The sequence below is a fragment of the Alligator sinensis genome, unplaced genomic scaffold (genome assembly GCF_000455745.1).
Source record: "Alligator sinensis unplaced genomic scaffold, ASM45574v1 scaffold471_2, whole genome shotgun sequence".
Taxonomy (NCBI): domain Eukaryota; kingdom Metazoa; phylum Chordata; order Crocodylia; family Alligatoridae; genus Alligator; species Alligator sinensis.
The window spans coordinates 871,150-887,577 of record NW_005842143.1 but is presented as its reverse complement, the minus strand read 5'-3'; the positions used below and the strand labels follow the sequence as shown (position 1 = coordinate 887,577).

At 45.0% G+C, this 16,428-nt stretch overlaps 1 protein-coding gene across 2 annotated transcripts in view; it reads right to left on the bottom strand.

Moving 5' to 3' along the window:
• Positions 1-1,255: 1,255 nt before the first annotated feature.
• Positions 1,256-16,428, bottom strand: part of RGS8 (regulator of G protein signaling 8) — a 42,534-nt gene continuing 27,361 nt past the window's right edge. For both annotated transcript variants that reach the window (XM_025206180.1, XM_025206181.1), the window contains 2 exons: positions 2,863-3,029; positions 1,256-1,474 (listed from right to left, as the gene is read on the bottom strand). In XM_025206180.1, coding sequence (XP_025061965.1) covers positions 1,292-1,474; positions 2,863-3,029 — 350 coding nt within the window. In that variant the 3' untranslated portion in view covers positions 1,256-1,291. The remainder of the gene's footprint in view (positions 1,475-2,862; positions 3,030-16,428) is intronic.

Below are 16,428 nucleotides of genomic sequence, written 5' to 3'. Positions count from 1 at the left end.
GCAAGTACTGCTTCAAGGCTTAACTCTATGCACTATGTTTCCAGGGCACTAGTTATTTTGGAACAAATTCCTCAGGTAGGGCCCATGTCTCTATATTTGCCTGAATACTGAGCATTCAATTGGCAATCATTAAATGATAATAACAGTTGGTAACCAATAAATATTAATAGTATAACCATGATTTCCATGTTTCTCCATCTCTCTCCATCATGCCCCCAATCAGGCAATATATGAAAAGTGTGTTCTGCCATAACAGATGTGCCTTTTGTTCCCCACACTTGTTAGCAATTAGTGGGGAGGAACATCTCTTGTCTTGGATTTGTCTTGGTACCTGACAGTTGCCTCACAAGAAGAGTCCACTAATCCTGCAAAGTTTTTTGGGTAGCAGAAGCATCTTTTTTTGGTTTTGTTTTGGTACATTGTCACACAGAATGGGGCCAGACTTAGGGGCAAAGCCCATAGGCTTAACTTCAGTGTAAATAAATATCTGTAATAAATAATAATTTGTACCAGAAGAAATAACAAAGCCATTCTAGCCAGGGCCTTTGGTTTGGCCATGTGGTGAGGAAACTGAAGTTCCTTGACAAATTAATAAAAGTACCATTCAGCTTCTTTCCCCCACAGAGAAGGACTTTATAGTCAGGGGTGCTGTCAGATAGGTAGGAAGGGGCTGCAAGACGGTCACTACTGACCTCACAATGTATGTGTCACCTGGAAGAAAGAGCTGACTCAGTTGATCTCTTCCATCTAAGCCAGGAGGAAGCTCAGGTCCTGTGGCCTTAGTTCCTCCCACCCCAATCTTCAGATCAGAGTCCTAGCCACCCGTGTGAGTAAAGCAGTGCTCTAAATTGTGCTCAGCAACACTGGTTTCATGACTACCCTTAGCATCATCTCCAAATGTATGGAAGAGGTTTGAGCCAGGAGAGCTCTAGAAGGATGGAGGAGTATATCAGCATTATTTACAGAATAGCCTGTGGAGTGAGTTTTAGGAGGCCCATCCATCTTCTAGGCAGATGGCCCTTTGCACCACAGAGGATACATTTCTGTTCCAGAGAAAGGCAACGACTTCGGGATGCTACCAAGGACCAAAGCACATACACAAACTCAGAGAGTCCTAGCACTGTGTTTGGGTCACGTTCTGGAATGGGCTCCCCTTACACTCCCCCTCCCCCTCTCCCTCCTTCTGTTCCTGTACCACTGCTTATTTTTTTTAACAACAATGGAGTTTCACATTTGGAAATGGTTTTGGCTGCTGTGGGAAGCTCATGGTTTCTTCTGGCCCCAATCTGCTCTAACTGAGCCTCCTCTGGGTTTGAGTCAGCAGATCTGTGTAAATTTTGGATCTCAGGAACCTGGGGTAAGAGTCTTTCTCCATGAGGCTGTGCACTTTCCCCTGGGCCTCATCAAAGCAAGAAGGAGAGGGCTCCTGCACATTTCTTCTTGTCACCTCCCGTGTCTGGAAGTCTATGTTCACCTAGGAAAAATGTCCAAAAAAGAAGTTGACATAGAGCAAGCCTGGGCTTATATGGTTAAAATGGTGTTTGTCACAGACATAATTGTAATGATAAAAAACATGAGTTGGAGGGGTAGGGGGAGAGTTGTAATATACTATTTCCCAATTTTCATACTTAGGCAGCTTAAAATAGGTACTTAATATATATTAATTTCTGTGCCATCTTGGGATAGTCAGGACCTTTGCCACTTATATTTAGGTTTCTTATTATGGATTTAGATGCCTATCTTTAGACACCTGTTCTAAATCTGAAACTGTAGACCCCTGTCTTTGTTACTCCAGCTAGCCGCACACTGATGAAGACTCTTTTACAATACTTTTTACAAACTTCACTCTATGCATGTCAAAATTAATAAAGAATGAATTTTTAGGGGCTCAAACTACTAGTAAAATTGGGTTAAATGGCTTTACATTATTTTATTTTGAAATAAATTGTTTTGATTTTCTCATCATTTGCCATTGCATCAAAATATATTATGCCAAGACTTTTCTACTAAATTAGTATAATGTTATGATGAACCTGTGTGCTATAATTTTCATAGATTTTGTCTTAATAAAATTATGTCTTTATCCTGGCTGTCATGAGAAAACTGACTGAAAAGGCATCCCTAGGAGACAGTTTCCCATTGCTATTCTGTCGAACTACTTAGGCTTCCATAATTATATAACAGGGAATTATATAATCAAGGAAGTAGACCTCTATGTGTTGCTTCATATGTTTGTGGCACTGGTTGGTTTCAACATGAGACTTGTGGGATCAGGACTCCAGATTCTAAGCCCACTGGGAATGCATTAAGCATAACAGGACACCGATGATCTTATCCAGCTCCCATTATCATGATGGAAATATTGTTATCCACTTCAGTAGGAAATTAATTTGACCTCAGATTGCCAATGCTGACAGGTCGCAAGTTTTGATAAAAGTCTGAGTTTTCCTCATTGGCACCATGGAATCTCCCATAGTCCAAAAGAGGAGCAATGACAAACTCTCTCACAGGAATGCCTTTGGAGTCAGCTTTCTAAAGATCAGTATCATCAAGGCAGGTTGTTTGTCAGGGGAAACATTTTTTAGAAATTGGATGTATATTCACTAGAACTCCTGGCTGGGTAAACAGTATAATGCCACAACCTGACTCACAGTATAGGATGTGACATCATCATCTTGTTAAAGGAACAATTCCCAGCTCTAAATTCTGTACTGGTTACTTAAAGAGTACAAAATCTTATTGGTGAGACTCGTGGCAAACCAAAGTGTTCCCAACCACTCCTTTTTCTTCCAACACTTAGAGAGTTTTCTTTCTAGGCTTGCCTCCGAGACTAATCCCACCAGGAGGCATACGACTACCAACCTCTCGAGGGGCTTGCACATCAATGAATTCTTCAAAGATCCTGTGAGCCTTTGATGCCAGTTTGGTTGCTGATCGGGTCTTTTTAAACTCTTCACAGGCCAGCCAGAATTCCAGGTTCTCCTCGCTGAACTCTGTCTTTAGGAACGCGCGGAATGCAGCCACCCCATCTGTGAGGGGAAATATTGGATTTATGCATGAAAGGAGAAGGAAAACAGGAAACAACTTCAGGCAGGTCCAGATAAATCCCTGCAAATACTTCATATTCATCCATTCACCCATTTGTGACTAAGTTAAAATTTTTCAAAATACACCATTTGTAGTCTTATCTCCTGGGTTTCTCATTACTTATTTCCACACAGGAAGGACCTTGGACATTCTAACTGTAATGACTACAATAAACAGGAAAAGGAAGAAATGCTGAGTGATAACTGCATTTCTGGGTAGGTGATCAACATGCTCTTAGCTATTTTCAGTGCTTAGCATTTGTGGGATTTCAGTAATATTCCAGGCCAGCTGAGGTCACATGTGTTAAACGTAGCAGAACTTGTTAGGAAATGTGAGTGTTCTAATTTCTATGCCTTGGTGTGGCAGAGCACAGGTTGTGCCTGCCACTTTAAGGGGTCTGAGCAGGTGGCAAACAGCCTGCAGGTGAGAGCAGACCCAATCAGGCGGTCACATGTTAGGCAAGAGGCTGCCTGATTAGTGGAGAGGCTGGGTGCCTGGGTATAGGGCTAGGCCCCAAGAGCAGAGCTAGCAGTTGCTGTAGGGGGCTGAAGGAACAATATCACCCAGCCAGAGATCTGCTGCTCCCAGAATAGCTTGGAGATTCAGAGTAGGAACTATGGGGATGGAGGAAGCTCCTGGTCCCGGGGCATGACCTAAAACTACATCCTGCTAGGGAGGATGGTATGGTGGGGCTGCTTGTGGTGGGGCAGTCCTCAGGAAATGTCACACCTGTGCCTTCCCAGTGAAAGGCAAGGATGGGGCAGTGGAAATCCTCAGCCTCTGCTGCCTTGCAGATGACCCTGTGGAGGGGAAAGGCTAGGGGAGCGCACCCCAACAGAAAAGCACAGGGCCAAGGCCCACTGAGTAGGGCCTGAGGCAGGGTCCAGGCCAATTGAAGGGGGCCTGAGGCAGGGCCCAGGCCCACTGAGTGAGGCCTGAGGCCCAAGGGGCATTAGGCCCAGCAGCCAGCGAAGGGCAGGGTATTGAGGCCCCAGCAAAGGGCATGTGAAGAAGTCCCAGTATGGGGGGTGTGGCAGCGGAGCTCGATTGGCTGCAGCAGCAGCTGGGCTGAGGCTCCCAGATGATAACCCAGAAGCACATCAGGCACGTCCGGAGATGCTGGTTCCAGGTCAACCCCAGCTAATAAGGACCCGCTGGGCTCAGTGGGAAGAGCGCAATGCGGAGGTGGAGTTTAAACCCCCCCTGGACACGGTGCGCAGGAGGACCAAAAGTGGCTGCGGTGGTTCCGTGGCAGCCGCACTCCAGAGGAACAGCCCCTCAGGGGCAAATGGTGGAAACAGTAGCAGCAAGCAGCTCTCATTGGAGCTGGCTCAAAGGAGCTACATCAAGTACCAGAGAGCAGGAAATTGGACCTTGGCAACGATGATAGCTGGAGACAGACCAGGAAAATCTGCAGGCAGCATAGTATAGCTGTGAGTACTGGGGCTGGGCACAGGGGAAGGAGAACTAACTTCCCTAGCCTCAGTATGTGGACGGTGCTGTGATATGGACTTTTTAACTCCCAAGTGGGGGAGATGTACCAGTGCAGAGGATTTTGTATACTTTTGCATCAGCGCCGGGAAGACACTGTTGCAAATTGTGATTGGACATTGTTTACCTGTGTTGTCATCTGGGAGGCACCAGGTGGGGGTGTAGCGGAGGCAGAGCCCCGAAATGTGGGACCTATGGCATCTGTGTGAAGGCTGTATGAGGACAAAGATCGGCCTTTCTAGCTTTTTATAACACCAAAGACATGGCAGGAACGGACTTATAATACTCCCACAGACACCCGAGCCAAGCTGACTACATACCGGGGAATAAGTACACCCTCTCTGGTCAAGAACTCTTGCCGGTCATCAAAGGACAAGTATGGGAGGCTACAGGGCCATGAGGCCCAGGTAGGTTTGAGGATGCCTGAAGCTAAGTTTGGGCTGGGTGAGGCTGAGTGCGGTCCAACTAAGAGGCTGGGGAGAGTATTAATGGATATGGATGCCATGTGCAAGGCATGGGACATGGTATAAGGAGAGGTTTGGAGCTGTGTATTCACCCTTGGCATCAGAGCAATTAAATGGGCAGACTCCTGCCTGGGAACTGCTTAAGTTACATCAAAGGCACGGCAGGAGAGGCAGGTGGGTGGACTACCCTAGACAAGTAGGCAGGCCAATATTCAGACCAGCCCCCGGGACAGTCCACTTGTTACACTTGGCATATTCATAAAACGAGCTCATATGGATTCAGCTGTTGTGTTTCCTTTCTCTGCAAGTCTAAGACCAAGATCAGCCCTGGAGAAAGTGAAGCCAAAATCTATTAATTATACTCATCTATGCTAGGGCTGAATTTGACCCATAACATTTTTCCATTATGATGCTCCAACCCCTTTGGATTTTTACCATGGGGTCATTTCAGGTTTATGACAAGAACCCTCTTGAGCCAGCATTACCCCATGCCAATTTTTATCTCTAAAAATATCTATAGAACAGGGGATGGTAATCAGTGAGAGGGTGGAAGAGGTCTTTTGGAAGTCTCTGAAGGTTCCAGAAAGGTTCTTTCAGATCCCTCTTCCTCTTGGCTTTCATAGGTGGGGTGAGTGGAGAGATTAGGGAGCACTTCCCGCAATTATACATTGCATACATACTCATATGTATGCAATGCAATGCGGCAGCTAGTAAAGCGACCAAAACACTGGCTTGCATCCATAGATGCTTCTCAAGCAAATCCCAGGACGTCATTCTCCCCCTGTACTCGGCCTTAGTGAGGCCGCAGCTGGAGTACTGTGTCCAGTTTTGGGCTCCACAATTCAAAAAGGATGTGGAGAAGCTTGAGAGAGTCCAGAGAAGAGCCACGCGCATGATCAGAGGTCAGGGAAGCAGACCCTACGATGACAGGCTGAGAGCCCTGGGGCTCTTTAGCCTGAAAAAGCGCAGGCTCAGGGGTGATCTGATGGCCACCTACAAGTTTACCAGGGGTGACCACCAGCATCTGGGGGAACGTTTGTTCACCAGAGCGCCCCAAGGGATGACGACGTCGAATGGTCACAAACTACTTCAAGATCGTTTCAGGCTGGACATAAGGAAGAATTTCTTTACTGTCCGAGCCCCCAAGGTCTGGAACAGCCTGCCACCAGAGGTGGTTCAAGCGCCTTCATTGAACACCTTCAAGATGAAACTGGATGCTTATCTTGCTGGGATCCTATGACCCCAGCTGACTTCCTGCCCTTTGGGCGGGAGGCTGGACTCGATGATCTTCCGAGGTCCCTTCCAGCCCTGATGTCTATGAAATCTATGAAATATATAAGTATGCACACACTTGTCTGGCCTGTTATGAGTTTGCCTTAGGACCTGGTCTCACAATATCAAAGGCTACTTAACAAATCCTCATATTTTCTTGTCTTTGTTTTCTCCCCCCTGCCATGCACACAAGAGAAAACACTATCACTTTGCTGCATAAGTTTCACATACAGCTCCAGTGATGGTAAGCACCTCTTCTATTTTTATCTACTTTAACCCCTTGCTGCACCCCGCTGCTGCACTAGATGCCAGACTTGAGCTGGCAAGGAGTCTGAGAAGCACTTATGGAAACCCTGTGAGCACTGCAACCACTGTAGTTTGTGCCCCCCCAGCGCATACTCTGTATGCTTCAGTACAGAATGTCTTGGGCTGTGCTGCTGGTTTGGAGCCTGGCCTCAGTCACCTATCCTTCTTGACAGGCATAATGTTGGCTGTCTCTATAAAATGTGTCTTTTTCCACTCCATGTTCCTGATCTTATTCCTTACTCTTTGGGACAGGGAATCCCAACATTGTTAACTGCAATCAGAGGGGGAGCTACTTTTGTAGCCTTGGCAATATCCAACCCCAACAAGAACTGCAACATTTAGGTATGGGCCTGCTAAGGACCTTGGGAAGGCTGCAGGACAAGAACATCCCAACAATTCACTAGGCTGAGTAGAAACTGCTGGGCACATCTCTAGGGGCAGGAGTATACTGACTAGAAAGGACAGAGCTTGGCTGCATATAAGCCCACTCTCTGAGCTGGGATGGGCAGTCCAGGCCTGCAGGCTGCAGGGGAAGGAGCTGGGAGGCAGAGCTGGCTGCCAGGGGAAAGGAAGTAACCTGGGACTGGGGGAATCGAGGCCATCCTTATGAAGGTGACAATGGTTATGGCCCTGAGGGGACTGAGCTTGAGTTAGAACCAGAAAGTTAATCCTTTATGTGTTGGTTTTCTTTTCTTTATTTCATTTTATGATGGGAGGACTGGATTGTGGTTGTACAGGAGGTCGGGACGCCATAGAGAAGGGTGCCAGGGGTACTCTCTGCTTGTGAGGCCAGCTTTGATCAGAGACACGTGGGGCTGGGCCTTAGGAACCCAGGGAGCCTACACACATGCAGCAAGGCTGCTCCGACGTGCTGCTAATTACCATGCTCCAGCAGACTTCAGCTCTTTTGATGAGCTTCAGTTAAAGCACCCACACTGCCATTTTTCAGCATGGGGATGCTGATATATGTGATGCTGGAGTCTGCTGGGATGTGGTAATTACCACACCGCTCTAATTAAAGCACCACCACCCCACTCCCAGGGCACATGTATAAATATTTGCCTCAAGAGTCCAGGGTGGTGGATCTGGGCTGAGGAGGCTCATCCAGACAAAAAAGGGCAAAGGCCAAGAAGGCTGAAACCCGGACAATGGTTTAGGGCCTGAGGGGCCCAGTGGCTCTTTGGGACCAAGAGATCCCCTACAAAGGGGGAAATGAGTCATCTGTGAGGCACTGCCATAACTATGGGGGTGGCTGGAAGTCATTATTCTAGCCACTAAGGCAAATAAGACTGTCTTAAAGAGGGAGTACACCTATGGGGTGAGGACAAAGAAGTAAAAGACACACAACAGGACACTTTACATTGTATAATCTGACTTGTATACAGGGAATTACAGAGCAGCAGCAGTGAAGAGCAGCAGGGTGGGGGGTTGGCATGCTGAGGAAGATGTACCTGAAAGAGATGATGGCCCTTCCTTGAGCCTGTAATGCAGGGCATGTCAGAGATCTCACTGGCCCTCTTTCTCACCCCATCCTCATTATTTTCCCTCATCTCAATTCTATCCTTTTCTCTTTCTTTTTTCACTTTCCCTCTCTCTCTCTCTGTTCCCCTGCTCCTTGCTTGCTTCCTTCCTTCCTCTGTCTCTCTTCTTTTTTTCTCATGGCTATAGGAAGAAGAGACCTCCCCTGATGCCACTGACCAAGAAGCCCTTTGCTGCCAGGGGCACATACTACTTGCATGCATTCACCCATAAGAATCTGACACTTGCCCTTCTCCCAAAGACTTCTGTAACCCTCATGTGCCAGGTCTCTATACATGGAAAAAGCCCTTCTCTTAGGTCAGATATCTAGAGTCATTTGTAATTATTTGGAGACCTGAAGGTGATTGGACCTGATGTAAGAGGGAACATGAGGACAAAGGTGGATCTTCTGTAGGTGGGGTTGTTCAAATCCTAGGGCTGGCTGGCTCCCTCTCCCTTTGTCCTTCAGTCTCTGGCTGATCACCAGTATTTCCAGTGTGGGCAGTAGCAGTTATGTCTCAGAAAATGAACATGAGATTACTGAGTGCTATTAAACAGGTGCTGCACAGTGGGGTTGCACAGCAGTTTGTGATGGGAAATGAAGCAGTATGTTGTATCTGAGTGAAAATGTGGGGTGAATTTAGGTATGTGGGATGCCATTACCTGAGTTAGCTTGTATGTTGATTGTAACACCTTCCCACTCATAAACTGAATCTTGAGAGGGTTCATTACAAGAGGTCAGAATCTTTGCTTCAAAGTTCTTCTCATCTGAACGAACAGCCTGTCTCAACACAAGACTCCAGTACTGTCAGATTCAGTACTGGCTTGAAGAAAAGAGCATCATCTACAGGGTCACCTACTGAAATATCAATTCAAGAGACTTGGAACAGCTAGGAAGTCCAATACATAAAGCATATCATACAGATAAAGTGCAGAAATTAAGAGCAGGATTAGGAGCCTTCAGGTATGGCAGCATGGGCTATCCATAGACTAGAGTGGCAACCTTGTCCAAAAGCATGGTCCTTCAAGAAGTACTGATTAGGGACAATGTCCTTTAGGATAGGTCTCATATACTTAGTCAGACATCTGACTCAAAAAAGGAACTGTAAGTGTAGAGATCCTCAAAAACCAAATTAGGAAGCAATCACCATAGAGCAGGCAGGATAAAGACAGTGCCTAGAATTCCCTGACTCAGGGGAGAGAGTCAGAGCCCATAAGAGGCCAAGGAGGAATCTGCAAGTCTGTGACAGCTGAGCAATGGCAGGTTAGACGCACTCTTTTACTCTTCCCTTGCGAGTATGAGCCAGATCACAGATACATTACTGGTTTTGCTCACATCTTACTCAGCCATAATGCCTGCTGGCTTCAGTGAAGATTTAGCCTGAATGAGGACTTCAAGATTTGTCCCTTTCTGAACCCCCAAAATAGCAGTAAAGTATACTGCAGAATAAAGGAGCGGATTGTGCTAAGTATTAATATCTCCTATAACATAATCCTTTACCAAGATCTTCCTGGGGCAGGATGGTTCCCTTGCTGCTCCCAAAACAGGGTTGGGTCTTAAAGGCATAAGTTAGCCCTGTAGGCTTTAGGTAACAATCATATATAGTACTAAAACATAGCTCATCATTAATTTCATTTATTCATCCATGCAACTCACCTTTGAATTAGGTTGGTATTATTGTCCCTGTCACACAGACAGGAACAATGAAGCAGGGATGGTCAATGACTTTCCCAGGGTCCATGACAAAGCTGGGATTAGAACTGATTGTGTTCTTGACCTCACCTCTGAGTTTCTTCCCCTAAATCACAGCGAGTAGATTGACTATTGCAACAAGGAAAGGGCTTTGCTGGCCAGAACATGATGGCTGTCAACCAAGGCCAGCCTCATCAGCTTAAAAAAGATCTAAAGCTAACAGCTTAAATCATAGACAGTTTAATCACCAGGAATCTAGCCATGCAGGAAAGGGAAAGCTGTTAATGATTATTGTTTAATGCTGTAGATGTGATTGGCACTTTGTATAGGGAATAGTCCCTGTGGTAAATGGAGGAATTGCTCAGCAATAGGAGAAACCATGGATCCTGGGACAAAGGAGATAAGGCTAGGATTCTCTGACAGCATGTTGGCTGCACAGGCAATGATGAATAAGAGGTGGGGGAGGATGACCTTCTCTGACCTTAGATGAATTCTGTGGAAAGCACAGAATATGGATGTGCTGTTCTGGCTTGAAAATAACCAGAAAGGAGCATGGGCTTTTCCCATGATTTTGTGATAAGAATAGCAAAGGGTAGGCAGAAAACCATACCAGAAAACACAAGAAATTGTACACTATGAAGAAAGTGGGGGGAAATCTTCACAAAACTAAAACGAAAATTTCACATGAAGATTTTTATATGTCTGACTCTGAGCTGAAAACAAATTCAGGGTTTAAGGACACACTGTCCTGCTGGATGAATGACAAGCCATGTGTCCATTCCTGGGAGGGTTGCAGAACAAGATATGCCACTACTTGCATTTCCTCTAGCATCCTGTCAAAAGGAATTTCCATCTGGCAGACTAGACCATGTCTCCTGGGCATGGGATACCAAGGGAGGCTTACTGTTCTGTCACTTACTGCACATACACTCTCCAGACCAGATTGAACTCCAATCTCACAGGAGTCATCATTAATCTTCATGGGCATGAACTGAGAAAAGATGCCAATATTAGATGCATATTAGAGTCACTTCTGCTATCTATTTAATTCACAAGGAAGCACAAAACACAGAATTCAGGATCCCCTTCCTGTGCTTTCACCCCCCCAGTTTTTTTCCACTACTATGTGCACTTAGAAAATGAAAGGTCTACAGTATTGTTGGTAGAGCAACATGCCCTGCCCTATCTCTGGCAAATAAAGAGTGAACAGCAGTTTACGCTCACAAAGGTGCTCCTGGGAGGTAAAATAAGACTCTCTCTAGGCTCTTGCTGCTCCTTGGCTCTGTGCTGTGAGCTTAGATAGAGAAACCCTGAGCCAGGGGAATCCATTTGCGTTATGGTTTGAGGTTTCCTGTGACCAAGAAGTAAAGCTACTGTTTCAGCAGGGGATCTGACAGACTGACTGTATTTCTCAGTGGCTTTGCTTCACCAGTTTACATTTGCAAATAGACATAGTGTATTAAATTGTTCACCTGGAAAATATGGACAAAACAGAGACTTCAGCTTCTTTCTACCAGCTGGCATTAAACAGGGCTGGAAGGGTGCAGAATGGACTCCCACATCTTATTCCAAGATGAGCGTGACAAAAATGATCCCTGCTGCAGAGCTGTGTGTGTGCTTGGAAAGGCATGAGTGATGCTGCCCTGCCCATTCTCAATTGCTTGCTAGGGCTGATGCTGATGATACACAACCCAGAAAGTATTTGGCTTGAATCATACCAGTTCCTTTAGCAAATAGGGCATTGCCCAGTCTTGGAATCACCACAGACAGTGGGCTGATTCACTGATGACATATAGTTCCTTTGTAACAGCCCAGGTGGCCCAAAAGGCCTCTAAGCAGTCAGAAGTGCTCCCTTCCCCACCACTCCCAGGAAAAAGCCCAGTTGCAGCAGGACTCCCCTCAGTAGGCACGACCCACTATTGGCTTTATAACTCCATGCTCTCACAGCATAGGAGGTATCACAGGACAGGAGAGTGCATAATTGAGTGTTCCAATACCCTGGCTATTCCTCAGATGTTGCAAGGCCCATAGGCCCCATGACAGTTACAACATAGGCTAAAGTAGCCCCCAGGGCTACCCTGAATCTTTTTAGGAGGACTCCAGCAGCCCCAGCATACATTGCTGCCCCTCAGCCCCCAAGCTAGGTTCCAACTAGTGCCAAGATGAATCAGGTCCAATATAAAAACACTACATGCTACTTAAAAAAAAAGACAGATTCCTGATAAAGATTATGACCAGAGAGACATGGAGGCAGGGGCTGGGTGTAGGGATAAGGTGGGGGAAGTGAAAACTCTGGATTCCCTTAAATTCATCTATAATTCTGAAGCCAGATTGCATTGGAAACATACAACATTTGTTATCCAAGTTTTCCCTGGACTACACACAAGAGTTCCTCGCTGCACAGTAGCAGATGTGTACAGTATCAGCTTGTTTCATCTGGCAGTTGACACTGACATATCATGAGGATGCCTTGACTGGATCACTTTATAGTGATATTTAATCACATTTTGATTTAAGAAATACTTCCCCATTCTAATCTACCCTCCTCATGTAGCTCTGCAAGTATAACAAGACTTGGCAACCATTTGAGGGGGGGATTTAATAGCAACTTTCAACTACCTGAAGAGTGGTTCCAGAGAGGATGGAGCTAGACGGTTCTTGTTGATAACAGATGACAGAACAAGAAGCAATGCTCTCAAGTTGCAGCAAGGGAAGTTTAGGTTAGATATTGGGTAGGAGGGTAGGAGGATAGTAAAACACTGGAACAAGTTACCTGGAGAGGTTGTGGACTCTGTATCCTTGGAGGTTTTCAAAACCCACCTAAACAAAGCCTTGGCTGGGATGTTCTAGTTGGGGATGGTCCTGCTTTGAGCAGGGGGTTGGACTAGATTAACCCCGTGAGGTCCCTTCCAACCCTCATTTTCTATGATTCTATGATTTGTTATTCAGTTCCTGAGCACATTTTATGGTCTAGCACATGCCATAACTGTGGAAATTGTGGAGGGAGAAGAAGCCCCAAGCCTCATTCCAGATGCAATTTTGACCCAGGCAGGTGAAAACTGCCTGTATTGCACGTGAGTTAAACCATGGGAGTCTTTAACCACTTTGTAATCCGCATAGGAATTTCTATTCGAAAACAGACCCATGGGTCACCTAGTGAAATGAGGGTCTGTGGCAGATGCATCAAGTGAAGTGTTATACCTGCATAACACTATAAACCACAGGGGAAAATTCTCCCTGAGCCCAGCTGATGATTAGCTCATGCCCTGAAGCATGAATTGAAATTACACTAGATATTAGTTTACCTGGACAGTTATAAGGAAATTAGAGTGACATGATTCTCTCCTTTTTGGGTGTCAGCTGATAAGGTTTCCTGGGGTTGGTCATATAGAAACACTTAAGTAGTCACAAGGTTCCTTTACCTGTCAAATGTTAGTGCTAGTTATGTTGATGAGTGTTTCTTAATAGGAAAAAAACATGCAGATAACTGATTTTTTTCTGCTTCCACAATGGATCTTTGGAACTTCTGTTGCCTTTCTGATGCAGGTGTGCACAAATGAAAATATCTGCAACTTCCGAAAGATAATTCCTTTCACCCAAAGGTCACTACACCAAATAAATACCACTCTAGTTTTACACTGGAATGATGATGTTCCAGTGGAATTACTTCACATCCATACATCAATGTAACTGAGAATGGACTTTGACTCTCAGACTGGCAATTTTGGAGGATTCGGGTACAAAACCATAATCATGGAATATGTCTTTAGAAAGTGATTTATTAGATTACTTATTTCATTAATCACTGTGTAATTTCTACAGTGATTGCTATTAGAAACCAGCACTTGTCATCAAAGTTGTTATGATTACTTCCTAGTCTAGATAAAGGGAAAAACTGGTATCTCTGAAACCACACTGGAAACTGTTAATACATTTTGACATTTTTGTGGTGACTATTATTCTAAGATTTGGTTTATCTTTATTCTAAGATTTAGTTTATCATTCATATCTGCCAAATGAAAGAGAAAACAACTTGTATAATTCCAGTGCTTGACACCTTAGTTTCATAGTTTTTGTAATTGAAATTTCCCTTCAGATAAGGGGTGCAAACTAGTGGAGAGTAGATTCAGGTTAGACACTAGGAAGAAATTTTTTTACAGTGAGGGTGGCCAGAATCTGGAATGGGCTTCCAAGAGAGGCGTTACTATCACTTAACTTGGAGGTCTTCAAGAGGAGGCTTGATAGACACCTGGCTGGGGTCATCTGACCTCAGACCTCTTTCCTGCCAGGGGCAGGGGGTCAGACACGATGATCCTTTGTGGTCCGTTCTGACTCTACAATCTATGAATCGCACCACTTAGCTTTCTTCACATCCTAATATGGGACTCTGGCAGAACAACTGCAGCTGGTCATTTTCAATTGACATTTTTTCTCTAATATTTCATATTTTGACCAAAATACCATATAAAATGAAATATTTCCTACCAATCATTGCTTGCTAACTGAGTTATTGTTGTTGAAATATTATAGCACCTTTTTTATTCTCGGGTCTTGAAGCAGTTAATAACTGTCAATTAATTCCTTCACAATGTGTTTCAAAGAAAGACAGCAAAATTATATTTTATTAAAACAAAATTCTGTACTGGTTATACAATCTGTCTAAACCAATAATCCAGACTTTTCCCTCTTGCCATGTAATCCTTCATCACCCATTTTCACTTCTATACTGCCCACACAACTTCACTGTGCTTCCTGTTTTATTCTCTGATGGAAATGTGCTACTGAATGTATATTGCTGATTTTACTATTTTGCTTATAACTTCCCCAAATTATGTGTTGTTGGGGCAGAATAATATTTTTCTGAACAGAATTAGAATGATTGATCTGTTGAGTGGTATGAAAGTGGGTTGATTACATGCTTTTTAAGGCTTGTATACATAAAACTTTAATATTTGTATTCTCAGCCATAAATTACATTCCGTGGCAACTAAAATAGCATCAGTTTCTTTCTGGTGACGAATGCTGTAGGCTGGGTTGTTCAAAGGCACTTAAGAGATTTAAATGCCCATTGGATTGCCCATTAGAAGGAAATGGACTTGGCAGCTAGATTCCCAGGTGACTGAAAATTTCAGCTGCAATCTGCATTAGGGTTGTAGCATCACTGCAGACGAATAAGATTATACAATTTACTCTTTATTGTGTTCTTTTTCAAATGTTAAGAAAAAACATTAATGGGCACATCTACACAAGATGTTTACTTCACAGTAGGCTAATTAGGTGCATAGTAAATGTCTCACCATCTACATGTGCTCCCCTATTAGGCTGGAGCAAACTAATTTACTCTGCAGCAGAATAGTGCTTGTTAATACAAGTACTATCTTGCTACAGAGTAAAAAACTCCACATCAGCACATGTGTAGATGCTGCCCTGGCTGGCTGGGGCATGAGGGTGCTTCAGTGTAGAGGCTGCCTGCTAGCTAACCCCATAATGAAGAACACTAGCTAGCCCCACATTGACCCTCAGGACATGCCAGCTGGGACTGCTCCACCCTGGCTCAACGTGCTGCAATTCTGGGTGCACACACTGCGATCCTGGAGTAATTAGCTCCAAGGCTTATTGCTCTGGATCTTATTGCTGCACATTAATAGGCACATGTACATAGACCCAGTGTCAGCTAGTATCATTTCAGTGGGGAGTTACTGAATGATAATAGACTGTATAGCTGGGGGAGTGTGGAGGCAGGATTCTTATTCTCTCCAGAGTCCTTTAGTCCTCCAATTATTCCTTTTCATACTGCTGCCCCAGCAAGGCCTGTGCTCTTGGGGATTCTGTGTACTTGCACTGTGACTGAAGGGAGAAGGTGAAGAAAGTGGGCTCAGAAGACAAGGAAGGTGCTGAGGTAGCATTTCCCTAGCATATGAAGGAAGTTTAGCCATTAGGGCCAGGTATAGATATTATGTTTTTATTGGTGTAAGTGATCAGATACCAGTCTATACCAGTAACAGAATGGAAATTCGGCACACACAGCCAGTTTAAAAATGATGGAACCCTGTCTAAGATTTGTTCCCCTGCCCCCAAGAGCAAACGTGTGTTCTGTTCACAGAGAAACTGATGTTACTCCTTAGCAATAAGGGTGTATAGTCAGCTTGGTACAGCTGGACTGCTGTACATCCCGTGCACCTAGATTCAGGCAAAATGTCAAGGAAGGAGTGCACACTTCCCATCTCTGAAGTAGCAACAAGTAGCAATGCTGAGTGTCCCATGCCAGTCTGGCTGTCTCAACCCACTACCGGCAAAATAATTTATTTAAATCTCTGCTCAGTGGTCAGAAGCCCAATCTAGTGCTCTCTTAAGACCAGGGGTGGGCAAAATACAGCCCACAGGCCGGATCCAGCCTGCCAGACCATTCTATCTGGCCCATGGGGTCTCTACAAAATTTAGAAAATGAATATTTATCTGCTCCTGGCTGCTTGTCAAAGATGACAGGAGACAGGGGCAGACCCAAGGGGAGCCAGCAGGACACAGTGGCAAGGCCAGCCTGGTCCTGCCTCAACCCGCCCCCAGCTCCCTTCCTCCCTTCCCCCCAACCGGAAGCCT